General features: G+C 37.4%; 2 protein-coding genes across 18 annotated transcripts in view; one reads left to right on the top strand and one right to left on the bottom strand.

Annotated features, from left to right (window-relative positions):
* The window catches only part of KIAA0586 (KIAA0586 ortholog), a 113,370-nt gene extending 101,759 nt beyond the window's left edge, over positions 1-11,611 (bottom strand). For 5 of the 9 annotated variants that reach the window (XM_042943350.1, XM_042943352.1, XM_042943351.1 and 2 more), the window contains exons 1-4: positions 10,501-10,952; positions 9,512-9,582; positions 6,194-6,263; positions 4,515-4,584 (exon numbers count right to left, since the gene is read on the bottom strand). In XM_042943350.1, coding sequence (XP_042799284.1) covers positions 4,515-4,584; positions 6,194-6,263; positions 9,512-9,582; positions 10,501-10,699 — 410 coding nt within the window. In that variant the 5' untranslated portion in view covers positions 10,700-10,952. Of the gene's footprint in view, positions 1-4,514; positions 4,585-6,193; positions 6,264-9,511; positions 9,583-10,008; positions 10,102-10,500; positions 10,954-11,155; positions 11,349-11,592 lie in introns of those variants that run through there. The other 4 variants (XM_042943360.1, XM_042943357.1, XM_042943353.1 and 1 more) reach the window with 4 other exon arrangements.
* TIMM9 (translocase of inner mitochondrial membrane 9) lies at positions 32-27,070 on the top strand. Of its 9 annotated transcripts, none has more exons than XM_042943371.1 (6): positions 10,558-10,650; positions 11,903-12,006; positions 14,570-14,658; positions 25,205-25,269; positions 25,652-25,747; positions 26,649-27,070. In XM_042943371.1, the coding sequence occupies exons 4-6, from the start codon at positions 25,231-25,233 to the stop codon at positions 26,781-26,783; spliced, it is 270 nt and encodes an 89-aa protein (XP_042799305.1). In that variant the 5' UTR covers positions 10,558-10,650; positions 11,903-12,006; positions 14,570-14,658; positions 25,205-25,230; the 3' UTR covers positions 26,784-27,070. The 9 variants fall into 9 exon arrangements, with proteins under 9 accessions (XP_042799306.1, XP_042799305.1, XP_042799307.1 ...); XM_042943376.1 differs by lacking the exon at positions 10,558-10,650 and adding an exon at positions 16,439-16,551 and having other exon boundaries at positions 11,821-12,006; XM_042943378.1 differs by lacking the exon at positions 10,558-10,650 and adding an exon at positions 14,938-15,037 and having other exon boundaries at positions 11,821-12,006.
* Positions 27,071-27,163: the final 93 nt, after the last annotated feature.

Here is a 27,163-nt window from a genome sequence, read left to right as displayed (position 1 = left end):
GACCACCGATCCTAACTTCCTAATTTTATAGATGAAACGGAGGTTCACAGAGGTAACAGGATTTACTTGATCAAGGTCACAGAACAGTAAGGTAGGGTTGGTAAGATCCTAGAGATCTTCCCACAACATCTCACTCTCTCAGAATAGTACTTCTCCCTTCGTGCTTCTCCTTCTCTGGTAAAAAAAACAAAAACAAAAACAACCCAACTTCATCACCTCTGGCCAACTATTTCATTCTTGCAGATTTTATTCATTTAAAAAGTTCCCAAATACATTTCTCCACCATTCAACAATATAAAATTATTCCTTAGAGACAAATGGGTAGGCTAATTTCTTCTGTTTGACCTTCCACACATACTATCCTCTGGCCATGCCCTCGCCTCCTATCACTTCACAGACAACTCTCAGGAGTCACACTGCTCCTCACTGGCTACACCACACCCTTGCCTCAGCTGACTCCATGCTTCTCACTGATCTCTCAACCTTCCTCCATTCAACTTTAAGATCCAACACAAGCCTTCCCCTTTTCAAAACCTTGTCCTTAAACACTTCCAATTGATCTGTCCCTTCCTAGCTCCTTTTGCTTTTACTGCCCACACTACACAATTGAGGCTTGATAAGCAGCCATCCCATGGTTTAAATGTCTATGCAGAACAGTTTCATAATCTATTAAATGCAATACTGCTTCCTATCACAGTTCTAATCACTCATTCCTCCACATACATACATATTCTCTCCCCAACTAAGCTCTAAGCAACCTGGGGCGGAGGTGGGGGCAGAGAAGGGGGATTTCTTAAATGCCAAACAGCAAGTAAGAAAGAACTAAGCACATAGCAGGCTCTCAATATAAATCGGATTAAGTGACGTTGAAAAAAGTATAATTCAGATATTCCTGTCTTTTAGTATTCTTGTCTTAAGTCTGAATGTGTTTACCCTTTAAGATCGTTCATTCTACATGATTACATTAAATTAATCAATAAGAGGGGCGCCTGGGTGGTTCAGTCGGTTAAGCGGCTGACTTCCACTCAGGTCATGATCTCACAGTTCATGAGTTAAAGCCCCACGTCGGGCTATGTGCTGACAGCTCAGAGCCCGGAGCCTGCTTTGGATTCTGTGTGTGTGTCTCTCTCTGACCCTCCCCCTGCTCACACTCTGTCTCTGTCTCAAAAGTAAATAAACATTAAAATAAATAAAGTGAAAGTAAATTAACCAACAAGAGAAATAACAAGGTAAAACTAGACATCAACTTCTTTATAGGCTTTTAAGTTTTGTTTTTTCTAATTATCAAATTAAGTCCTCAACGTAACAAATGTAAATAGCTATGAAGTGTAAAAAACTGGGAAAAAAGAAATTTTTTCTTCAATTTTTTTCTTTTTCAGAATTTTTTGAAAGTTTATTTATTTTGAGAGAGATAATCCAAAGCAGGCTCTGCACCAAGTGCAGACCCAACATGGGGCTCAATATCATGACTCTGAGATCATGACCTGAGCCCAAATCAAGAGTCAGATGCTTAACCCATTGAGCCATTCAGGCGCCCCAGAGTCCTTTCTCAGTGAACACTACTACTGACCATGCATTTATACAAACCAAAAATCTGGGATTCATCCTTAGCTCCTTCTTCACTCTCACATCTAATTGTCAATTCCATCTCTAAGTCATCTTCCAAATCCGTCTACTCTTCTCCAAACCAGCATGCCTTCACCCTACCATCCTCCAATGTATTGAGGACCAACTGAATCTCTCTCAAAGAGATCCCTACAAAATTTGTAGCCAGTTGGTTTCCTGGACTGAATAGTTCAGTCCTCTTCTAATCCATCTATTTTTTTTTTTTTTTTAGGAGGAGGAGGGCAGAGAGAGAGAGAGAGAGAGAGAGAATCCTAAGCAGGCTCTGTGCTGTCAGTGCAATGCAGAGCCCAATGCAGGCTTGAACCCACGAACCACGAGATCATGACCTAAGCTGAACCCAAGAGTCAGATGCTTAACTGACTGAGCCACCCAGGCACCCCCTGATCCATCTTTTGATAACTGCTATCTGAATGAGCCTTTTAAGAATTATATATCATAATTTAACATTTTAAGATGATTTGTCACTTCTCTTCTTTAAAGTTTATAACCTAGCCCCTTGCTTCCTCTCCAGCTACACAGTAAGGGCATTCTACTCTGTTCTAGATGCTCTGGCCATACTTTTCATTCCTGGCTCCAGTCTATTACTTTTTACTAGTACAGCTTTAGAGCATATCATATCAAATGGGACAAATTTTCCATCATTCAAGTTCTTTCCCCCCATATTAGCTATTCTCAACTATGTGTATTCCATATGTATGTAATTATTATGTATATATATCCTCAACTGTATGTCCTTCCAGGTAAATTTTAGGATCACTTTGCCAAATTCCATCTACTATTCTCTAAAAACAATAAATTCAAGGGGCGCCTGGGTGGCTCAATTGGTTAAGCATCCAACTTCGGCTCAGGTCATGATCTCACGGTTGGTGAGTTCAAGCCCCACATATAAACTCTCTGTTGTCAGCACAGATCCTGCTTTGGGTCCTCTGTCCCCCTCTCTCTCTGCCCCTCTCCCATGTGCTGTCTCTCAAAAACAGATAAACATTTTTAAAAACCACAATAAATTCAAGTGACATTGACTACAGCAAAATCTATCTCTTGAGACATAGTTAGATTGTCTTTTAACCCAACAGGGGTCATTTTTGTATTTCTGATTCAGTTATTATTCTATACATTGCAGTCAGCTTCTCAACGCCTTTCCTAGTTTGTTTTTGCTTTCGAATTCTGTTCATTCATTCTGAATGGGAAGAGACCTACTAAGAAGTGTAGTGTTCAATTACTGTTCACTGTCTATTTGTTAATGAACAACTTCTCCCTCCCTGATCTGAGAGTTCTGAGAGATTTCAGTTCGAAGAGTTCTAACTTGAAAACAAGTTGATAAGGTCCCTACTATGGTTCCAAGCAACCTCTTCTTCTGGAGGGTCAGCTGGAAGGAGTGGTAATCACTGTCTGTCCAAATGAGTCAGATGTAATCTGTGATTTTTGGTTCAACTATAGACTTTGAAAGACCGTGCCACAATTCACGCCCTTACTTTCACTTTTTCTTATATATTTATAAACTCCAGGATATAATTTACCATCCAGTTTCCTTTCCTAACCACTATCTACATATTGGGAATCGTTTGGTGAGCAAAGGTAAAAAGGAAAAACATGATGAGGACAAACAACCAGCTATTAAACTCTGGCTGGCTCAGATCACCCCCTTGTGTTTTAGAGATAGTATTTACTTTTGTTAGTCCAATGCTTCCCAGTGCATAATATGTATGCCATGGACAACTGTAGGTGAAAAAATAATAAACTTTTAAACAGTTTTTATTTAATAGTTATAAATAGTTTGTTTATTTAAATTCTATTATTGAAAACACCATACTGATTTTCCATTTACTGAATATAAAATTTCCTTTTTTAATAAAATGAGAATTCAAAATGAAGTAAACATTTTTCTTATTTTCTAAGGGGCCTTCCAGACTGTACCATTTCAGGAGTAGGATACATTTAGCCTAAGGATATGTATCTCATCCCATCTCCACTAATGATAATAATAATAAAAATTGCCTCCAGAGTAGTGAAGACATATGCTTATCACGGTGCTGTTGTCAGGGTTGGTTTTGTATTTCATTGGTATTTAAGATAAACTTGGGAGGGAACATTTAGATGGAGTAGTAGCCGTGGTCTCCCTTCACTCCATCCAGATGCTAACCTTGTCCCTTTCTTAAATCTTGACAAGGAAAAGTCTAAACGTCCTTGGATAGTAAATAGTAAGTATTACGTATTCGGAACTAGTTGACCATTGCTACAAGTAGTATTGTGAAGTGATTAAGAGAGCAAATTCTAGAGGCAGACTGCCTGGGTCTGAATCCTAGCCCAGTGAATACTTCCTAAATGACCTGCGGAAAAATCAATCTCTGTGTGCCTCATCTATATGCATCTCTGTGTGCACATCTATGATGTGCCATCATGTTTCCTCATCTATAACATGGGGATTCTGTAAAATTGAGATGTGATGGAATATACTTCATTGGATTTTGTGAGTATTGAGTTAATGCTTAGAACAGTACTTCTTCTATACTAAAAATTGTTATAGCTGTTGAGTATTTTATGTGTCCAGCACCATAAAAAATGCTTTATACGTATTTCACACATTGAAAAATGAAACTAGGGGCGCCTGGGTGGCGCAGTCGGTTAAGCGTCCGACTTCAGCCAGGTCACGATCTCGCGGTCCGTGAGTTCGAGCCCCGCGTCGGGCTCTGGGCTGATGGCTCGGAGCCTGGAGCCTGTTTCTGATTCTGTGTCTCCCTCTCTCTCTGCCCCTCCCCCGTTTATGCTCTGTCTCTCTCTGTCCCAAAAATAAATAAAAAAAAAAAAAAAAAAAAAAAATGAAACTAATCTTTGAGAACCATATAAAAACATAAGAAATGGCCCACTTAATTTTTGTAAATGAAACTTACTTTTGTTTTAAAACTGCTCTCAGAGCATCCTTCTGTCCCATGGTGTACCGAGAAATAAAGATGTCATTTGCTGCAAAATTGAGACACAAAATATACTTCAGATTCCTAAAAATTTGTTAAATTTTAATAAAGCTACCAAAAAAAAAGCTTTTTAAGAATGCTTAGGAATTCAGCAATAAGATTTCTTAATTTTAAAAAATGTGAGTAGTAGCCGTGATCTACTAAATGACTACTAAATGACTGATTAATAATAGTCATAACCTGGGGCACCTGGGTGGCTAAGTCAGTTAAGCATCTGACTTCAGCTCAGGTCATGATCTCGTGGTTCATGGGTTCACTGGGCTCTGTGCTGACAGCTCGGAGCCTGGAGACTGCTTTGGATTCAGTGTCTCCCTCTCTCTCTGCTCCTCCCCTGCTCACACTCTGTGTCTCTCTCAAAAATAAATAAACATTAAAAAATATTTTTTTCAAATAGTCATAACCCTAGACCCTAGGGGAAAAAATATAATAAAAACACATGAGGCCAAATTGGAGCCATTTGCTCAAATTCAAAAGAGAAAACTGTGGATAAAAATAAAACTACATAAAAAATGTCACTACATTAATTTCTTCAAAGCATATTTTTAATTTTTTAATCTATTATCTTACCAGACTATTCAAAACTTAAATTCAGAATTTATAAATTCTTTTAAGTACTTAATCCCGAATTTATGCAATAGGTTAGTAATAAAAACATTACCATTACCACTGCAAACCTTTTTCTGGATTTTAAAGATTCCACTACTAGCCTAATTTGGAAGGAAAAACTAATTAAAATGAAATAATCAAAATAATAAGAAAAAAATGGGGGCGCCTGGGTGGCTCAGTCGGTTAAGCGGCTGACTTCAGCTCAGGTCATGATCTCGCGGTCCGTGAGTTCGAGCCCCGCGTCAGGCTCTGTGCTGACAGCTCAGAGCCTGGAGCCTGTTTCAGATTCTGTGTCTCCCTCTTTCTGACCCTCCCTCGTTCATGCTTTGTCTCTGTCTCAAAAATAAATAAACATTTAAAAAAATTTAAAAAATAATAAGAAGAAAAAAATGTAAGTTTATTTAATAAGTATCTTTTAAAAAAATCAATGAACATCTTAAAAGCTAAAAACCTAAAATCTTATCCTTATAAAGAAACTCTTGACACATACAACACAGATGAGCCATGAAGACCTGCTACCTGAAATAAGTCAATCATAAAACTAGAGGAGGGGGGGGCGCCTGGGTGGCTCAGTCAGTTGAGCGACCGACTTGGGCTCAGGTCATGATCTTGCAGCTCATGAGTTCAAGCCCCGTGTCAGGCTCTGTGCTGACAGCTCGGAGCCTGGAGCGTGCTTCAGATACTGTGTCTCCCCCTCTCTGCCCCTAACCCACTCGCATTCTGTCTCTGTCTCTCTCAAAAATAAATAAACATTAAAAAAAAAAAAAAAACTAGAGCAGGGGGAAATGGAGAGTTAGTGTTTAATGAGTACAGAGTTTCAACCGGGGAAGATGAAAAAGTTCTGGAAATGGATGGTGGTGATAACTGCATAATGTGAATGTATCTAATGCCACAGAACTGTACACTTAAACAAAAGAGAGAGAAAGAGCTAGATTCTGTTATGTGTATTTTACAAGGGGAAAAAAAAAGGAAAAGCAAATCTATCCTTTTACCTTTTTGTCTGTTGCTCTCTTCCAGTTTATCCACAGGCAACCCCTGCACTGCAACGTCTTTAGGAAAATCCTTTGGGATGTGAAAGGAAGAAATGAAAGGCTAAGATATCTTTATGATTTATTACTCATCAAGTAGCATTTACTAGCTATGTGACTACTATGTTCTAGGAGGGCAGGATTGTGTGCTTTTATAGACTTAATTCCCAGAACCACTGCAATGCTTAGGTACCTTGAAGGTACTCGAGGATCAGCTGAATGAGCAAGTAAATGAACAAGCAAGCAACTGTGGCCCTGAAATTCATACTCAAATATCCATTTGCCACTTCTAGCAGAGAGAGTCATTTAACAATTCAGTTGCTACAGTTTAATGTGAAAATCTGATTCACTGTGAGTCAAAAGGAGTACATAAGGATGGCCAACACATAAAACAACATCACAAACTAATCACAGCATTCTTTATCACTGAGCTCAAATATGGTCTCAGAAGGCTTCTCTACTGGCAACTAGCTTTCTGTTCACATGTGTAACCCTAGTCTTCATCTTTAAGATTCTATTCAGTGCTAAGACACCATAACTTTTTGAGTACTAGGTTCATTCAACATTGCTCTTCACCTTCCTTAGACACATCTCTTTTTTTTTTCCTGCTAAGCAGAAAAGGGTAAAGAGAAAATCATTAAAAGAAAGTGATCCCTGACAACAGGTATTAACTTCCTAAAAAATAGTTAATGAGGGGCACCTGGGTGGCTCAGTCAGTTGAGCATTCCACTTCAGCTACTATCATGATCTCACATCTCATGGTTCATGAGTTGGAGCCCGACATCAGGCTCACTGCTGTCAGCGTAGAGCCCGCTTTGAATCCTCTGTCCCCACCTCTCTCTCTGCCCCTCCCCTGCTCATGCTCTCTCTCTCTAAAATAAATAAAACATTAAAAAAAATAGTCAACGAGGTTAACAATACAATAGAATACAGTATCTGGGGAATTAATATAAAGGCCTCCTACAAATGAGTAAGAAGCATGGCATATAAATATGTAATTCACAAAAGAAGAAGGCAATATACATGAAAAAAACTTCTCCTTCAGTAATAATAAAAGAATGCCTTCTTAACCTATCAAAATGGCAACTTTTTTTTGGTCTACTTTTAATGCCCTGTATTGGTAAAGCTGGGGAAAAATAATACCACTAATTCTGCTCATGATCTTGCTGAATAATGTATATTGATACAGTCTTTCTAGAGGCAATTTAGAAACATTTCAAGAAGTGTGCATATCCTTTGATTTAATAATTTTACATCCAGAAATTAATCCTAATGAAATGACCTGAAATATACACCAGAATGTAAATCACATGGTTGTTTATATTATCAAAAATTGGGGGAAAAAACTTAATGTCAAATGACAGGAACATGAACAAATAAATTATGGTACACATACACTGAAATTCTATGAACCCATTAAAGTTTCTAGGGAAAAAAAAATCAATGGCATGGAAAAATATCCTTAATACTACCTAATAATAAAACAGTATGGTCCTATTTCATAAAACATGAAGGCAACAGTTGTTGACTTCAGCTACAGAATTTCTTCTTTCCTTTTTCTCTTTGTATTTTCTACAATGAATTTTAAAGTTTTTGTTTTCTTTCTACTCATGTGCAAGGACTGGCCCAAACAGGAATAGGGATATCTACTTTCTGGTAGTGTAGAGAAATACATATGAATAAAAGATAATGAATAAGCTTATAAATATGAGCATATCAGGCACAAACTCCTTTAGTTTCCTCATTAAAATAGCTTGATCAAGTCAATCCACACTGTAATCTTAGCACTCATTTATGAAACAAAAATGTGATACAAAAACAAACTACAGGTTGTATTCAAGAAAAAATGATAATGAACTGGATTTACTTTGCAGGCGTATTTTACCTTAAGCAATCTACACAAAACAAGCTTTGAGTCCATATTAAATCTAATGGAATCCTAATCATCTTCCAAAGATCATCGATTTATTTTCAATTATATAATAATAGCATATCCATGCATCTGGGAAATTATTTAGATGATGGAATTCAAAGACCATTAATCATTAAAAAATGTCTGCTCAAAAAAGAACCAAAGAATACCAACCCAAAGGCTAGGCATTGACTCAGGGACCAGGTGCAGCACATAATTATACGTTTTTATTGTGAGTGTTTTACAAAGTTGATAAGTAAACAGCTTTAATTTCATTCTTACCAGGAATGAATTTCAATTTTCAAAATATTATATTGTGAAACTCTCTTCTTTAAAGACTTGTTTAATGGACAATTTATAGTCAACATTATGATTGGTGATCAAAATCTAATTAGATTGTAGGGGCGCCTGGGTGGCACAGTCGGTTAAGCGTCCGACTTCAGCCAGGTCACGATCTCGCGGACCGTGAGTTCAAGCCCCGCGTCAGGCTCTGGGCTGATGGCTCGGAGCCTGGAGCCTGTTTCCGATTCTGTGTCTCCCTCTCTCTGTGCCCCTCCCCCGTTCATGCTCTGTCTCTCTCTGTCCCAAAAATAAATAAAAAACGTTGAAAAAAAATTTAAAAAAAAAAAAAAAATCTAATTAGATTGCATGAACAAAATATATTTATCATCAAATATTTTCAGGATTATAAAGGTAAAGATGAGAATTTCATGTTATTATTTTTTTTTTAATTTTTTTTTTTAACGTTTATTTATTTTTGAGACAGAGAGAAACAGAGCATGAACGGGGGAGGGTCAGAGAGAGAGGGAGACACAGAATCCGAAACAGGCTCCAGGATCTGAGCAGTCAGCACAGAGCCCGATGCGGGGCTCGAACTCACGGAGCGCGAGATCATGACCTGAGCCGAAGTCGGACGCTTAACCGACTGAGCCACCCAGGTGCCCCCATGTTATTATTTTTTAAAGACCGCTCAAAAAAACCACACATAAAACCTCACAATAGCTTGAATGATATATAATCACACCTCACTTTTTAAAAATGATGTTCCTACTGTTTCTTTGCCTTTACCTAACAGTAAGTTAAGTCTCTAGTTTAGAATATGTTTTCCTTAGCTCAGAGCAGAGCTTCTTTTCAGTTACAGTATTTCTCTCAGTGTTCAACATCTTAATAACTAGTATTTTTTATTCTATGGAAGATTGTTTAATGTCTCAATGCTATTCAAGTTGCAACTGTAGTATGTAAAACATTTCTTTGTAAGTGAAATTTAAGCAAAAACAAGGCCTGTTGCTCATCAAACATAATTTAAGAATACATTACTTAACAATACTGAAAAGTTTAACATGAATGGAATTACAAATTCTTTTGCTTACGCTTTCCGACACAGTAGAATTTTCTAGTGGAGGCTGCAGATAATTTCTAGCAGAAGTCAAGTCTGATGAACCTAACAAAACAAAGGAATCAATTTGAGTGATTTTAAAATCAGAACCTTTTCCTTTAAAAACTGTATAAGTATGATTCAAGAACTGTCAACTCCATATTAATGCAAAATCTATACTGGAAGGCACTTTTCATGCAAACAAACTTAAGATGTAATTAACATATATTCTGGTGAAAGTTTTACAGTTGATATTTAGGAAAATAAGGGTCAGTACTGACAATCAAGTGGGATAAATATGTTTTAAAATATATCGTTACACTGTTGGATTTAGACAAAGCATGGGTAGAATCATTAGCCAGGAATAAAATATGTACATGATATAAAAGCAAGACTATTATGTCATACCCTCCCTCCCAAAAAAGCAGCATTATATAAGCATTTTTTTTTTGTTTTTGCACATATATTTATTAATTTGATCTTTACAATTACCAGTGAAATGGGCAAAGCATATGTCTTCTTCATTTTCACTGAACTCCAGACAGGTTAAGTGAATTGAAATACGGAAGCCATCAAGAGGCAGAAGTTAACGCTTTTCTACATGCCAAATTGAATAACACTATCCAAACAGAAGGTAGAGCATTTGGTAAAAACCCCTATTGATGAACAGTAAGCACATCATACTAGTTAAGTGTGTCCACCACAGATGTGAACAAGAACAATGTGCAAAAACCACACAAAGAAAAAACACAATGGGAAATGTTTCATTCATTCCACCTATTCGATATGATATATAGATTAGACTGACTATGCTAGCCATTTCCCCATGGAAAGGGGTCAGCTTTCAAACATCTATACAAACTAGATGTATCTTATGTTTGAGAATTTAAACATATAAAATCCTCTAAATTCTGAAACGCAAAAAACGAAATGAAAATAAAGACTAAAGATTTACAAAAGTGAGAACTATTCGGAGTCACATACCACATAACGTTCCCTTCAAGCTAGCCTCGGTTCTAACAGGAAGACGTTTATTTGCAGACAACACTGGAGGAACACAGCGCAACTCATCTTTGAGCAAAACCGAATAATCTCCCTGATTTGGAGAAACTACCTCACGAAGTCTCCTCGCTGGTATTTTAACCCTTTTTTTCTTCTCCAGACTAAACTCAGAGCCTTTCATATTTTGCAACAAAACTAGTCCCACAGTTCTGAATAGAATTTCTTCTAGGTCCGTAAAACTTCAAAACAAAATTTTCACCGCTTTGGGGACTTTGGGGAGAAGGAACGAAGGAGCAGTATGATAAACAAAATGTGAATTTCAAGTGATTTTAAAACATCCAGTCATCAACCTGTAAATAAATCAATGTCTAAATAGACTATACAAAAAGCTAGAAATTTCAATTTGGTATTTAATCCAGGATTAGAGACTACTAGAACACCATATTTACCCATTAATCCCACTCAGTCCACTAATGCATACACCAGGGAATCTGAGAGTAGGGATGATAAGAGGCCGCGTGAGCAACAATAACCATAACGACACTCCCCAAACCTAGAACTGGCAGTGCAAAACCAAACAGATAGTGTTAAGATTCGTTGGTGGGACTCAAGCAAAACTGAAATGCTTTAAAATCACCCATATAAGAAGCTTAATAGTTGTCTTCCGCCAGAGTTTTACACACTCCTCCAGATGCAACCATCGGACACCTAAATTCACCCCTCCCAGTCAGCCGAACGTTCGGCGACCGCGCAGTCACAGGTATAATCCGACAACAGCTTCAGCTGCCCGCGAGTCAACGTCCACTTCCCTTTAAGCCGGCCCCCTGAGACTCAACACGCATGCGCGCCAAGATAGTCATCCAAAACAACCAACGAAAAAGCCGAAAGCTCTCGGGTGTTCGTCCATCCCTCTCCGGGTGGAAACAAACTCCCAGTGTAAAAGGCTTAAGAACGTGTGAATTTGGTCGTTTTTGTTTTGTTTCTTGTTTCTTTTAAGACACTACTCTGCCCCCACGAGATTTAAATGTTGAATAAAACTCGAAATTCCCATCGAAGGCCCGCACAGATCCCGACCTAGTTGGAAATACCACTCCTGTTGCTTAGGGACTGTTTACAGTGTAGCTCCTGGAGACCGTTAGGGACGCGGGATTAAGTAAATAAGTTTTACAAAAACTTTCGACTGATTCGGGTTATTGTTGGCCTGGAAGTCAGGAAAAGAGAGCACTGACAAAGCATACAACTACAAAACTTAATCACCAAAGGATTTTAGAATTCACTGGGGATAGCGGCTTTCCCTCTAGAGTTCCTGCGTTATAACGAATCCGCGTCGAAAAGTCTAAGGGCTATTTGACATCGCCTCTCCCACGTGTTCTCTTCCATCCAGCGGCTGCGGCGCCCGCCCTGACCCAGACCCTCCGCCCCTAGACTGGACTGGCAGCGCAGCCCCCCACCCTCGCACTGGTGTCGGATGCGAGAGCCTGTGCTTAAGTATGGTCTCTTTTCTCTGCCCTTAGAATCCCGGGTTCCCAGGCGGGGGGCGGGAGACTACGCTCCGGAAGGGTGGAAAGGGTCTCTGGAGGAGGCCTCCGCGTGTACTTGGGACTGTGGGGAGGAGGGGGGAGGGTTGCGGAGACTGCGTCCCCAGAGCAGGTTTGGGACCTTCCCGGGGACCTTCTCGTGCTACCGGGGTGAGGGTCGGAATTTGAGGCCCTGAGCCTCCTCCAGCCCGGGTTTGGGGAGTCAGTGTCTTGTTTTGGAACAGTGAGTTAGATTGTAAAGCATCCACGCAGTGACCTTGAGCTGACAGGCAAGAGACCCTCTTTTTAACTGAAAAATCTTCTCTACAGACAGAATACCATGGACAAACATCCCTTATCTGATTTGCTAATTTTTGAGAACGCACTATTTAGACGTTTCCTTTTACGCATTACTAAAGGTTTTTAAAGCGATTAATCAAAGCAAGAAGTGTAATCTGTAAAAGCTAAATAGCAGAGTTTCTTTATTTTTACATCTCCGCTGTCTACTTTCATAGAAAAATCCCTAGGATTAAAGGGGACCTTAAGGGCTCAGCTTTGGAGAACCTTTTAATTATTCTTAAGAAGTTTCTGTAATTATTTATTTCAGTTACATTTCTCTCTTCATAAATGGGCTCTAAGGTACCTGTTTGTCCACAATTTGTTTTAATGTAGGTGAATTAAAAGATTGACAGTGTCAGAGACTTTGAAGATGACTTAATTCCCTTATTTTCTAGGTGAAGCTTAAATATTAAAAAGTGACCTTTCCCCTGCAGTCTACAAGGTGTGACCATAGGCATAGAAACTTATTAAAATGTCTTGGATAAATGATTTGATTTGGATCTTACAAACCCTTTTGTATCAGACCTGAAACCCAAGTAGTCTTGCCCCCATCTAGTCTAACTCATGGGCTTATGTTTCAGGCCTGGAAGCCATGCTTTAAACCCAAAAGCAATAATCTTTCAAAAGTAATTTCTGCTCTGCTTAATAGTAAGTTGAGTTAGGGTTGCCAGTTAATCGAACATAACTTCCTAAACCTGCTCAGATGTGGCAGAGTCCTATTTTATACTCATCAGACAAGTTAGTTCAATTCAATTTAGACATCTGACCTATCAAAGACACCGACAGCCCTGAAACAAAAAACATGGCTCACAAGATTGTTTTCTTTCATTTCTTTTGTTTTGTTAACATCTTTACTTGCTTCTGGTTTCCCACTCTCCTAGCTCCATACATACCTATGTAAGTAGATACACCTTTTTTGCTGGTTTGTTTGTAAGTAAGTTTCAGACATGATGACCTTTAACCCTAATTTCTTCACCATGTATCTCCTTAAGAACAGTCTATTACAGGGGTGCCTGGGTGGCTCAGTGGGTTAAGCCTCTGACTTCCAACTTCCCCTCAGGTCCTGATCTCACAGTTTGTGGGTTCAAGTACCCCCTTGGGCTCTCTGGGCTCTGCTGTCAGCACACGGCTGGCTGGCTTTGGATCCCCTGTCTCCCCCTCTCTCTGCCCCTCCCCCACTTACAGTCTGTCTGTCTCTCTGTTTCTGTCTCAAAAATAAGAAAAAAAGAACAATCTGTTACATAGCCACAATAAGATTATCACACCTAATAAGGTAACATATTCAGATTTCTCCAATTATCCCAAAAATGTCTTTATTTTTAACTCAAATATTTTTTTTGATTCAAGGTCCGAAGTTCACACATCGCTTAGTTGTCATGACTCTTTAGTCACTTAATCTACAGCAGCCTTCTATTACTTTCTTTACGGCTTTAACTTTTTGAAATGACTAGTCTAGGTGTCTTACAAATTGTCCCACATTGTGGATTTTCCTAATTACTCCCTCATGATCAGAATCAGATCAAACATTTTTGGCAAGAATACCACACAGCTGATATGTGTCTTTACTGGTTATGGTGGTGACTGCCAGATCTTTGCCATATAAAGGGACCATTTTTCTTTGATGAAAAGTAACTTGTGGAGATACTTTGAGACCATGGATATATCCTGTTCTCCAACTATCACCCAGTAGTTTTATCATCCATTCTTGATCCTCACTTGAATTACAAGATTACCAATTACCAGTACCAGTCATGCAGAGACCAGGGTCAGGTATTGTGGCAATGGCCGAGGACAAGGACATCAGTAGAATAACTTACTGCAAACTAAGTTTGAACAGAAGTAGAAATTTGGCTCCAGAACTGGTACAAATCTGCATAGGGTTCCAAAAAAGAAATTGCATCTCCCCTGTTAAATCCTGGTTAGTTGGGGGGTTTTTTTGTTTGTTTTTTTAATATTCAAAATTTTCTGGGAATTGTTTGTCTTGTGTTTACCTAAACATACTACCTGGGAAGATAAGGATCTTAAGTATTTTTAATACATCTCATAATACATCTGCCAAGGAATTATAACCTCAGAATAGATTGAGGAAACTAATTTCACTTATTGAAAATAATTTAGCCGTCAGAAGCTTACAATTCATCAAACAGAGCTTGAAGGGGCCTCAGCAGTCATACTATAATCCCCTCATTTTTCAGGTAAGAAATCAGGCTTCATTGGAGACATTCAAGCAAAGGTTGGACAACTAATTTTCCAGAACAAAAAGGAAACTCATGCATCAGAAAAGGTTTGAACTGATGACTGATAAAATCTCTTTATTCTTAAGTTCCCTGGTTTTATTATATATTTTGACACAAAAACAACAGTATTGTGATCATTCCCAAGACCTAAGCCAGAGATTCTAGAACTCATCCATTCCTTCTCTCTCTAGGTTTCAGAGATATAACCATAAGGTAACCTCTGATTGAATAGTTGCCTCTACAATAACTAACATTTGCTGTAATAGCTGAAAATTAGGACTAAATCAAAGGGCAACCCCAGTATTTCTACCTGTTTTCATCATCAGGTGGTGTGTGTGGCTGTTGGACTTTGTTAATCAGCATGATTTAGGATTAAATAACTGGAAAACAGAATGCTCCAAGACATGGAAGACACCAGACTAGCAAGTAAATGTGAAAATCATTCACTCCGTCATCTCCAATATTTTCTAGGAGCAAATGCCTGTAATTAAGTATATCCGTGACGACAGACAGAGACGAGCTTTGGAGATTTAGGCAGACTTGAGAAAACCAACTGTTAGCTCTTGAGTTCAGTTGTAGATCTGGGAATTGAGTAGTGGAACTATTTCTTTTCCAAATTCTCAAGAAATAGATTACTCATAATATGATAAACTTATTTAAAGAGGAGATATATACTGTTAATGACTGTATATTACAAATAATACCAAGAAAATAATTTTTAAATAAAATTCACACCAAGAACATTTGGAGCATTCCTCATCTACACATTGGTAAAGACTTCCCAATAACAACCATCATTTGCCACCATGAGTTGTATATATACTAAGGGGCAAGTGGGGTAGAATCAGCACAGTGTTACCAGTCTCTGAAACTTAACATTTGAATATTTCAGACCTGCCTCTCTTAACTCTAGTTAAAAAGTGATTATATATGAATTTTAACCTGAAGAAATAAAAGGATAGGAGTAGGAAAAAGAACTGGATTTTGACATCACAATCTGCAAACATGCAAATTTCTAAGGTTTTTATAAGTAAGGAAATCATCTGTTTTTGTTTTCTGTGTGTAGAAACATCAATGTCTTGTACAGTGAGTTTACTGTACAACAATTCAGAAGGCTCAGTCTTATTGATGTCCTTTTGTCATTTCAGCTAGAGGCCTGTTGGTAAACCAAGCTCCATAATGCATATTTTATTGCTCTTGTATTTTTTAAAGTTCTCGTAAAACAGTGGTTTCATTTAACACCTATTTTCACAAAAGTTATTTTACCAGTTCTTGGATCATTTCAAGCTGTTTTCTGAGTGAGAAGCCAAAAGAAATTTAGTTCTGGACATTTGCTAACACTACACTGCACACTGCATCTTGCTCTTTGGCAAGGATTAGACAGCTGAGCAACCTTTTTTTTTTTATATTAAACTTTTTATTTTGAGATTATTGTAGGTTCACATGCAATTATAGGGGAAAATGCAGAGTTCCCTTGTGCCCTTTACCCACTTTTCCACAATAGTAACGTGTTACAAAATATCACATACAATATCACACCCCGGATATTGATGATACAGTCAAGATACAGAACATTTCCATTACAGAAGTCTCTTACTTCATCTTTTTATAGCAATACTTAATTCCCTCCTACCCCTGTCCCCGCCTTAACCCCTGGCAACCGCTAATATATTCTCTATTTCTGTAAGTTTGTCATTTCATGAATGTTCTATATATAACATTGATCCTCACTTGAATTACAAGATGACCAATTACCAGTACCAGTCATGCGGAGACCAGGGTTATCATACAGCATATAACATTTTGGGATTGGTTTTTTTCACTCAGCATCATTCTTTGGAGATTCCTCCAATTTGTGTGCATCAATAACTCATTCCTTTTTTGAAATCTTGCCAATTGGAACGACATGGATGGACCTAGAGTGAATTTTGCTAACTGAAGTAAGTCAGAGAAAGACAAATACCGTATGATTTCACTTATGTGGATTTAAGAAACCAGGTAAACATAGGGGAAGGGGGAAAAAAAATAGGGAAATCTTAATAGACTCCTAACTATAGAGAACAAACTTAAGGTTGCTGGAGGGGTGTTGGGTGGGAGGATGGGCCAAGTGGGGGTTGGGCATTAAGGAGTACAGCTGTTGTGATGAGCACTGGGTGTTACATGTAAGTGATGAATCACTAAATTCTACTGAAAACAGTATTATAGCCTATATTTACTAGAATTTAAGTCTGAAGAAAAAACTCATTCCTTTTTATTGCTGAGTTATTCCATGGCATTGGTGTACCAATTTAACCATTCACTTACTGAAGAACATCTGGATGGTTTCCAGTTTTTGACTGTTACAAATAAAGTTTCCATAGCTATTCATGTAAAGGTTTTTGTGTGAATGTAAGTTTTCATTTCTCTGTGATAAATGCCAAAGAATACAATCACTGGGTCATTTGGTAGTTGCATGTTTAATTTTCGAAAATACTGCCAAACTGTCCACTGCAGTGACATTACAGTTTTACGTTACCACTAACTGAGTGATCCAGTTTTTCCACGTACTCACCAGAATTTGGTGTTGTCACTATAAATTTTAATAATTTATGTTTTATTAAGTTCCTGATCCATCTTGAGTTAATTTTTATATAACTCACACATAAGTGAGAGATTTCGAGGCTAAATTTTTTCCTATGGATATATAATCGCTCTAGCACCATTTGCTGAAAAGGCTATCCTTCACTTAATTGCTTTTGCACCTTTACTAAAAATTAGTTGGGCATATTTATGTAACCCTAATTCTGGGTTCTCTGTTCTGTTTCACTGAACTATGTCTACCTCTACACTCATAGCACACTATACTGATTACCGTAACTCTATAATAAGTCTTAGAATCAAGTAGACCTCCTCCCATTTTACTCGTTTTTTTAATTTGTTTTACTATTTTAATCCCTTTGGCAATATAAATTTTAAAATAAATTTGTCTGTATTTACAGGAAATTTCACTGGGACCTGATAGGAATTACATTAAGCCTGTATATTAATTCTGGGTAAATGGACATCCTTACTATGTTGAATCTTCCAATCCATGAATACAATATGTTCCTCCATTTATTTAGGTCTTTGATTCTTTTTCATCAGCATTTTATATTTTCCAGCATACAAGTGCTATACATGCTTTGTTAGATTTACCCCTAAATTTTTTAAGGGTTTTTTTTTTTTTTTTTTAATGTTTATTTATTTATTTTAGAGAGAGAAGAGCACATGAGCATGAGCGGGGGAGGGGCAGATGGAGAGGAAGCAGAGGATCCAAAGCAGGTGCTGCACTGACAGCAGTGAGCTGGTTGCAGGGCTTGGAACTCATAAACAGTGAGATCATGACTTGAGCCATAGTTGGACGCTTAACAGACTGAGGCACCCAGGCACCCCACTGCTAAATTTTTCTTGAGTGACTGTTAATGGTATTATACTTTTAATTGTCGGCATATTCATTGCAAGTATATAGAGATAGTTTTAAGAGTTTCTTTGTAGATCCCTTGGGATTTTCTATGTGCACAATTATCTCATCTGCAAAGAGAAACAATTTATTTTCTTCCTTTACCATCGGTATGTTTTATTTTCTTTTCTTGCTTTACTGCACTGGGTAGAACTTCCAGCAGTATATTAAGAGTAGTAAGAGCAGATCTCATGTCTTGCTCACAATCTTAGGGGAGAATATTTAGCCTTTCACTGTTACTTATAGTTTTTTGTAGAAACTCATTATGAAGTTGAAGAAGTTCTCTTTTCTTATTTTTCAAAGTTTTTTTTAATCATGAATGGGTGTTGAATTTGTCAAATGGTATTTCTGCATCAATTGATATGATCTAATGATTTTTCTCTAAATCCTGAAGCAGCCTTGTATGTCTAGAGTAAACCCACTTATTCAAGGTGAATAATTCTTTCATATATTGCTGAATTACATTTGTTATTATTTTGTCACATACTTTTATGTCTATTTGATGAGGATATTTTACTGTAATTTTATGTACGGTCTTTGGTTCTGATATCAGGATAATACAAGTTCATAAATAAGTTGTTAGATTTCTTTTTTTTTTTTTTAATTTTTTTTAATTTACATCCAAATTAGTTAGCATATAGTGCAACAAAGATTTCAGGAGTAGATTCCCCCTTAGTGCCCCTTACCCGTTTAGCCATCCCCCCCTCCAACTCCTCCAGTAACCCTCAGTTTGTTCTCCCTGTTTATGAGTCTCTTCTGTTTTGTCCCCCTCCCTGTTTTTATATTATTTTTGTTTCCCTTCCCTTATGTTCATCTGTTTTATCTCTTAAAGTCCTCATATGAGTGAAGTCATATGATTTTTGTCTTTCTTTGACTAATTTCACTTAGCATAATACCCTCGTTCCATCCACGTAGTTGCAAATGGCATGATTTCATTCTTTCTGATTGCCGAGTAATACTCCATTGTATATGTATACCACATCTTCTTTATCCGTTCATCCATCGATGGACATTTGGGCTTTTTCCATACTTCGGCTGTTGTTGATAGTGCTGCTATAAGCATGGGGGTGCATGTGTCCCTTCAAAACAGCATACCTGTATCCCTTGGATAAATGCCTAGTAGTGCAATTGGTGGGTCGTAGGGTAGTTCTATTTTTAGTTTTTGAGGGACCTCCATGCCGTTTTCCAGAGTGGCTGCACCAGCTTGCATTCCCAAGGTTGTTAGATTTCTGTATATGGAGTTGTTTGTAGTGCTGTTACCCTTTTGATGTCTACATGGCCTATGGTAATATATCCAGTTTCATTCCTTATAGTGATAATGTGATTTTTTATTAGCCTTGCTAGAGGTTTGTTATAATATTTGTTCAGAGAACCAGCTCGTTGTTTCTTTGATTATTATCTGTTGCACTTGTTTGCATTAATTTCTGCTCTTCATTATTTTGCTTTTCTTTTTCTAGGTGCTTGAAGTGAAAGTTTAGATTATTGATATGAGACCTTTACTATTCTCTAGTGAATGCCTTTAGGTGCCAGTTTTCCTTGTGGCTGATTTAGCTGTGTGCCACAAATTTTGATATGTTTTGTTTTCAGTTTCATTCAGTTCAGTAATTTTTTAAAAATTTCTCTGAGACTTCCCTTTTGACCCATATATTGTTTAGAAGCAGTTTATTTTCCAGGTGCACCTGGTGGCTCAGTCAGTTGAGCGTCCGACTCTTGATTTCAGCTCAGGTCGTGATCTCACAATTCGTGAGATAGAGCCCCGCATTCGGCTCTGTGCTGACAGCATGGAGCCTGCTTGGGATTCTCTCCCTGCCCCGCCCTGCTCAAAAATAAATAAACTTTTAAAAAAAGTATTTTTTTCAAATGTTTGGAGATTTTCTTTTTGTTACTAATTTCTAGTTTGATTCTTTTGTGGTCAGAGAACACATTCTGTGTGATTTCAATTCTTTTAAAATTTGTTGAGGCTGCTTTTGTGGTCCAGAATGTTTTCTGTGGTTTCAGGAATGTGGTCCTGGTCTGTGTTTCATGGCTCTTGATAAAAATATGTATCCTTTGGTGTTGGGTAAAATGTTCTATAAATGTTGACTGATTCCTGCTGGTTGATGGTGTTGTTTTTCTATATCCTTGTAAAATTTCTGTCCAGTTCTATTAATTGTTGAGAGAGGGATATTGAAGTCCCCAACTAGATCTGTTTCCTTTCAGTTCTATTAGTTTTCACTCTGTACATTGTGCAACTCTCTTGTTTGGTGCAAACTGCTGTGTTTTCTTGGTAGATTAATCCTGAACATCCCTTTCTGTCTTGTAATTTCCGTTGCTCTGACACCTACTTTGTCTGATATTAACATATGCACTATTTTCTTTTGATCGTTTGCTTGACAGATCTTTTTTCATCCTTTTTATTTTCAATCATTATATTTGAAGTAAGTTTCTGATAACATATAGTTAGTCATGTTTTTTAATCCATTCTACCAATCTCTTTTAATTGATTATTGCTTATATTTAATGTAATTGTTTATTAGGGCTTAAAGTTGCTGTTTTATTTTTTGTTTTCTGTTTTTCTTGCCTTTCTGTGGATAACTTGAGTATATTTTGGAATTTCATTTTGATTTATCTATAGTATTTTTGAGTGTGTCTCCCTATGTATCTTTTTTAGTGATTGCTCTAGGTACTACATGATATATACATAGCTTATCACAGTCTAATGTGTCAACACAAGTTTCAGTAAAGTGCAGAAACTTTACCTCCTTTTACCTTCACCATTTATAATATACATTTAGAACCACATTTGACAGTCTTATAATTTTTGCTTCGAATGTAAAAAACACAATTTAGGAAACTCAAGAAGAGAAGGAAAGTGTATTGTACTTACTCACATTTGTTATTACTGTTTTTTCCCTTCTTTTTGATGTTCCAGGTCTCCTCTTATCATTTCCTTTCTGTTTAGAATTTTAATCCTTCTTTTAGGGTAGGTCAGCTGGCAACAAATTTTAGTTTCTTTCATTTGAGAATGTCTTGATTTCCCCTTCAGTCCTGAGGTATATTTTTGCTAGATACAGGTTTCTAGATTGACTGATGTCATCCTAATTGTTTTCCCCTGCAGGTGAAATGTCACTTTTTCACTTGCTGCTTTCAAAAATTTTTATCTTTAGTTTTTAGAAGTTTGGCTGTGACATCCTGATGTAGACTTCTTTGCGATTATGCTCTTTGCATTCATTCACTTCTTGAATCTATCTGTTCAGTTTATTTTGGTTATTTTATTTTTCACCTCTTGAAATTTTCATTGGGTTCTTCTAATGTCTTGTTTGTTTCAAGCATATTCATAATTGCTCATTGATGTGTTTTTTATAATAGTTTTAAAATCTTTGTCAGATAATTCTAAATCTGTCATCTCAGGGTTGGATATATATTAACTGTCTTTTTTCATTCAGTTTGAGATTTTCTTAGTTCTTGGTATGATGAGTGAATTTTTATTGTAACCTGGACATTTTACATATTGTATTATGAGGCTCCAGATCTTGTTTAAACTTTCTCTTCTAGCTGGCTCCTTTTGACACTACTCCATTAGCGGAAGTGGGGGCAGGTACTGCTAGGTGTAGAGTAGAAGTCCAGGTTTCTCACTCTGTCACTTAAGGTGTGTGGGGGCTGGTGTGCTCCTCATTACTGCCAGGGCAACTGTAGGAGTTAGGGCTCTCTAGTAGGCCTCCATTGGTATCACTCTGGCTTAGAGGGACTAGCATGTCTCATTACTGCTCCCACTGTCTCCACTGACACCAGAGGAGAGAATGTGTACTAATTACCATATGACAGTAAAGCTAGTCTTGAATCTCAAAGAGGCCTCCTTTGTTACCACCTGGAGAGGAGGGAGAAGGATACCTCATTACTGCCAATTGAGGTAGATGTCCCCACTCCTCATGTGGTTTCCACTGACACCTGTTGGGGGTGAAGGGCCCTCATTAATGCCCAGGAAGGAAAGAAGTCCTTGCTTCCTAATCTCCCTTCTCTGAAGTTTAGGGGTTGGAATGCCTTATTACAGCCTAGGGAGGGTGGAAGTCTAGGCTCCCAGCTTTGGCTTAAGTTGATTGGAGGGGGGGGGGGGGGGGGGGGGCGGGTTGGGGATGCAGGCCACAATTTTTTTGTTTGCCTGGAGTATAGCTATTATCGTTTAAAAGTTTTCTGTCTTGGGGCACCTTAAGAATCCAACTTCAGCTTGGGTCATGATGATCTCACAGTTCGTGGGTTCGAGCCCTGCATCAGGCTCTGTGCTGACAGCTCAGAGCCTGGAGCCTGCTTCAGATTCTGTGTCTCCCTCGCTGTCTGCCTCTCCCCCACCATGCTTTCTGTCTCTCAAAAATAAATAAATGTTCAAAAAAAAATTTTTTTTTAAGTTTTCTGTCTTATAGGCTTCCCCTTTCCTGGCCCTTTGGCTAGAGAGGACCAGCTTTGGGGGCATGGAGGGCTTTGTGCCCATTGGCATCTGCTGACTGCTGGCTTCTTCAGCTCTAACTCTTTGCAAAAAAGAGAATTCACCACTATTTTGTTTCTCAGTTCCCAAGGGTCCTGGCCAATACACTTTCTTCTCTCCACCTTTTAGTCTCAGGTTTGTCTTATATTTAATGTCCAGGGCTTTTAGTTGTATTTAGTGAGAGGAATTGGGAAAAGCACATCTCTCACTCCATCTTCCCAGAAGCACTAGTCCTAAACTGCATTGTATGACATACTTATAGAATCCTCTGTCTCTTTGGTTAGTGGTTTTTTATAACAGCACAGTAACACCTAAAAAATTGTGACCTGCAGTAACTGTTGGTATTTTTGAGGTAGTTTATGTGGTAAAAACATATACAGTTGACCCTGAAAAACAACACAGGTATGAACTACACAGGTCCACTTTTATGCAGATTTTTTACGGTATTGTACTATAAATGTCTTTTCCTTAGGATTTAACATTTTCTTTAGATTACTTTATTGTAATAATACAGTACACATAATACATATGACATACAAAACATGTCTTAAGTAGCTATGCTATCAGTAAGGCTTCCAATCAACAGTAGCCAATCAGTAGTTAAGTTTTGGGAGAGTCAGAAGTTACATGCGGATTTTTGACTGTGTGTCGGGTTGGTGCCCCTAACACACATTGCTGAAGGGTCAACTGTATGTTGTTTACAAAGTGAAATAAAATAGGAATAAAGAGCATTCTTGTTAACGTTTTCGGTGTTTATGGAACGCTAGTTGCCTCATGTTGGGCTAACCTAAAACCTCTACTGCATTATTTGTAAGGGATATAGAGGAGGTTTAATAGCAAAGATGGTCTATATCATGTTACTGCTAAGCCAAAGATTCTCTTAAGTATAGACAATTATACTTTTTATGAATCATTACTTCAAAGAAAACTATAGGCTAGAACATCTGGAGTAGACAGGCGCCTGGTTGGCTCAGTCAGTTAAGCGTCCAACTTCGGCTCAGGTCATGATCTCATGGTTCGTGGGTTTGAGCCCCGCACTGGGCTGTGTGCTGACAGCTCAGAGCTTGGAGCCTGCTTCGGATTCTCTGTCTCCTTCTCTCTCTGCCCTCCCCACTCGTGCTCTGTCAGTCTCTGTCTCTCAAAAATAAATGTTAAAAAAATTATTTAAAAAAAAGAAGAGCAGGGGCACCTGGCTGGCTCAGTCGGTTACGTTTCTGACCTCAGCTCAGGTCATGATCCCCTGTCGCTTGAGTTCGATCCCCACGTTGGCCTCTGTGCTGATAGATCAGAGCCTGGAGCGTGTTTCAGATTCTGTGTCTCCCTTGTTCTCTGCTCCTCCCCCACTCACACTCTGTCTTTCTCAAAAATAAACAATATAAATATCTTAAAAACCAGATAGAAAAGAATGAGTACTTTCCCTTGCATATGAAAAAAATGTCAGTAATATGAACTTAAGGATAAGGAAAAAAGAGGAGTAAAGAATAAATGCAAAAGAGGAGCAGGTGTATACGTGGTTGGAAATGCTGCAATGGAATTACTACTGATTGTATTAATTAATCAAAATGAAAAAATTTTTTCATGATAGTAATGTACACTTTGTCCTGTGCTGAAATTTCCTAGTTTTATCCCCATATAAGCTTCATGAAAATTTCCTGCTTTTCACAGCCACTTTAGATATTGACAAGTCTATAAGAATGATACACACTTTTGGTTTATCATGTTTGCATTCAGTATCAGAAAACTCAAAGCTAAATACAATGCCTAGAAGTTCTGTTAGTTTACAGTATACATGGTTAGTATTTGCTTACTCTTCCCTTCTCATGCTGTTTAATTTCTACTTTTAAAAAACTTTATTTCATATAAATCTTTCATATGAGATGTTCATCTATTGTAGAACTAGCCAGAACAGAACAAGTAAGTAATGGGATATGTTGTTATATCTGGATTAACTGAGCCTGGGCTCTCCATTTAACAATGTGAAAATCCTAGTAATTCAGAAAGGCTTTTTTGACTTATCTTCACTTCTCTGTTGCCCCCAAGTTAGATCACAAGTGTCATAGGTTCAAAAGTTTCTAATAAGTCTCCGTGATTACACTTTTTGAATTACAGAATGTACAACTCCTGTACTTCCGTTAAAGTCTTTTAGAAAACTGAGTATCTTTCATTACAGTTGTTGATTTATAAATGGATGGTGCTTATGAACAATTAATAGAAGCTTTGTATTTATGTAGAGATAACAGAAGGATCGTTGTTATGTTAGGTCAGAGTTACATTAGGAACCAGTGGAATAGTTATGTACTTGAAGAAGACATCAGAGATCTCTTGGTTTCCCTTAAAACTACTAGGAATGAGGCTGTGGCAAGTGACTTTGCAAGGTAGCAAAGCAAGCTGTCTTAAAACGAAATTTAGATAAACGGGGCCCACGGCCAGCATTAAAAAAATCTAATTCTAAACTATAGCGTTCCTTGTTGCCATTAATGACCTGGGAGGATAGATATAATTACATACCCCATTAGAAATTTATAAAATAAAGAATAATTTCAGGTAAACTTCGTTTCATTTCTTTTAATAACCTGTATTTGTTTTAATACCTAACTCTTCAGTGAGCCAAAAAATATTTGTTCACAGACTAACTTTTCCTTAATTTTTAAATTAGGTGACTAATAAACATATCAAAAGAATATGGCTGCACAAATACCAGAATCTGATCAGATAAAACAGGTAAGGCATTACAATTAATGAAAAAGAATTTTGCGAAAAATTTAAGGCACTTCTGGGTGCAACCATGTCAGTCAGTGATCTCACAAAATAACTTCAAATTTCATTTCCAAAAATGGATTTTAAATCATATGAAACTTTTTTTTTTTTTTTTTCAGATAATTTGACAGATAATGCAAAAAAAAATATGTAACTAGAAAATTTGACTATGTTTTATAGATCATACTCTACAGGTCATACTATACCCACCTGAGTGAAGGAAAGAATTTTTTATTTCAAGTATAACAGGGTATTTTGCCCAAATACAAAACATCAGTAATTAAAGTTTCAAAACATCTTTGTTTTAAAAAACCAAATATTAAAGAATGCTCTGATTTGTTTGTAGTTTAAAGAATTTCTTGGAACCTACAATAAACTTACAGAAACCTGCTTTTTGGACTGCGTTAAAGACTTCACAACAAGAGAAGTAAAACCTGAAGAGGTATGAAAAGCACTGCCCACTAAAAACTCTGAAAGCTTGTCATAAACAATAGAAATGAGATCCCCCTCACCATTTCGCTTGTTCCTAGTTATTACAGGAATGTGGTTTTATGTTCCATTGCTCAGAGGAACTGAAGCAGTCGAGACCCATGGCCTTGAGTTTAATGATCCCAAATTTAATATGACAGTCCTACCGTACCATGGCAGATTTTGGTTTTTTTAGCTAAGATGCCTGAGGCTTGCTAAATTATTGTTCCATGGCAAAGATTCTTACTAATTAGCTTTCAGTCAAGATGGCCTGGCTAGAGAAACTTGACCCTGAGAATTCAGGTTAATTTTGGAAAAAGCAGAGCTTAAATTTGGTGGCTCATATTGCATAGGTGGACTCTGAAAACGTAATCCTCTCAGAAGTCGTAACTTTTAATACCCTCATCAAAACATTTATATATTGGCTGAAAGTGATATTCATTCATGCCAAGAACATGTAACTAGCAATCAGTAAGTCCTTGTTAAGTAAATGACAAAGTTTGAAAAATGCTAAGTATAATCTTGTTAAAAAGAAGTGTTGAAATTTAAGAATATTGGGAATGGAGCTTCTCATTAAAAAGGAACAAACTACTGGGCCTATGTTTTAACAATCAGAATAAGATATGCAAAAGGCAGGGACATTACCGTTGTTTTTAGTGCTTACAAACTAGTAGGCATTCAGTATATATTAATTTTTGTAAATGGATGAAACTATTAACAATTGAAAGCTATGATCACTCACTACTCAATACCATTTAGTTCTCATATATTCAAAGAAAAGAAAAGCACCCACTGGTTGTTTATGTAAAAATATATGCATTGTTTAAAAAAATTAATATTTCTGTGTTGCCTCTTGGATCTTCTCTTATTTCTAGACCACCTGTTCAGAACATTGCTTACAGAAATATTTAAAAATGACACAAAGAATATCCATGAGATTTCAGGAATATCATATTCAGCAGAATGAAGCCCTGGCAGCCAAAGCAGGACTCCTTGGCCAACCACGATAGAGGAGTCCTGATGGCTGGACTTTAGATGAAACATTGCCAGCAGCCGTTGTGATGGAAATGAGGATTCATCTGATGGAATCCCCTGAAAGCAGTAGCCACCATGTTAAACTGTCATGACTGTCTGGCAAGTGGGAAACAACTAGAGAAACAAAATTGCTATTTACCATGAATAATCAAAATAGAAGGTCTTATTGTTCAATCAAAATAATAAGATGCAACATTTGTTGAGGCCTTAAGATTCAGCAGCTTGGTAACTTCATTAGATAAATAAACCATTGTTTCTTCAATTGTGACTGTTAATTTTAAAAGCAAAATAATGTGTTCAATCATGTATGAGATAGAAAAAATTTTTTATTACTAAAAGTAAAATAAATGGAAAT

The sequence above is a fragment of the Panthera leo genome, chromosome B3 (assembly GCF_018350215.1).
Source record: "Panthera leo isolate Ple1 chromosome B3, P.leo_Ple1_pat1.1, whole genome shotgun sequence".
NCBI lineage: Eukaryota > Metazoa > Chordata > Mammalia > Carnivora > Felidae > Panthera > Panthera leo.
Note: the sequence above shows the minus strand (reverse complement) of the source record. Positions and strands in the feature narration are given on the sequence as shown.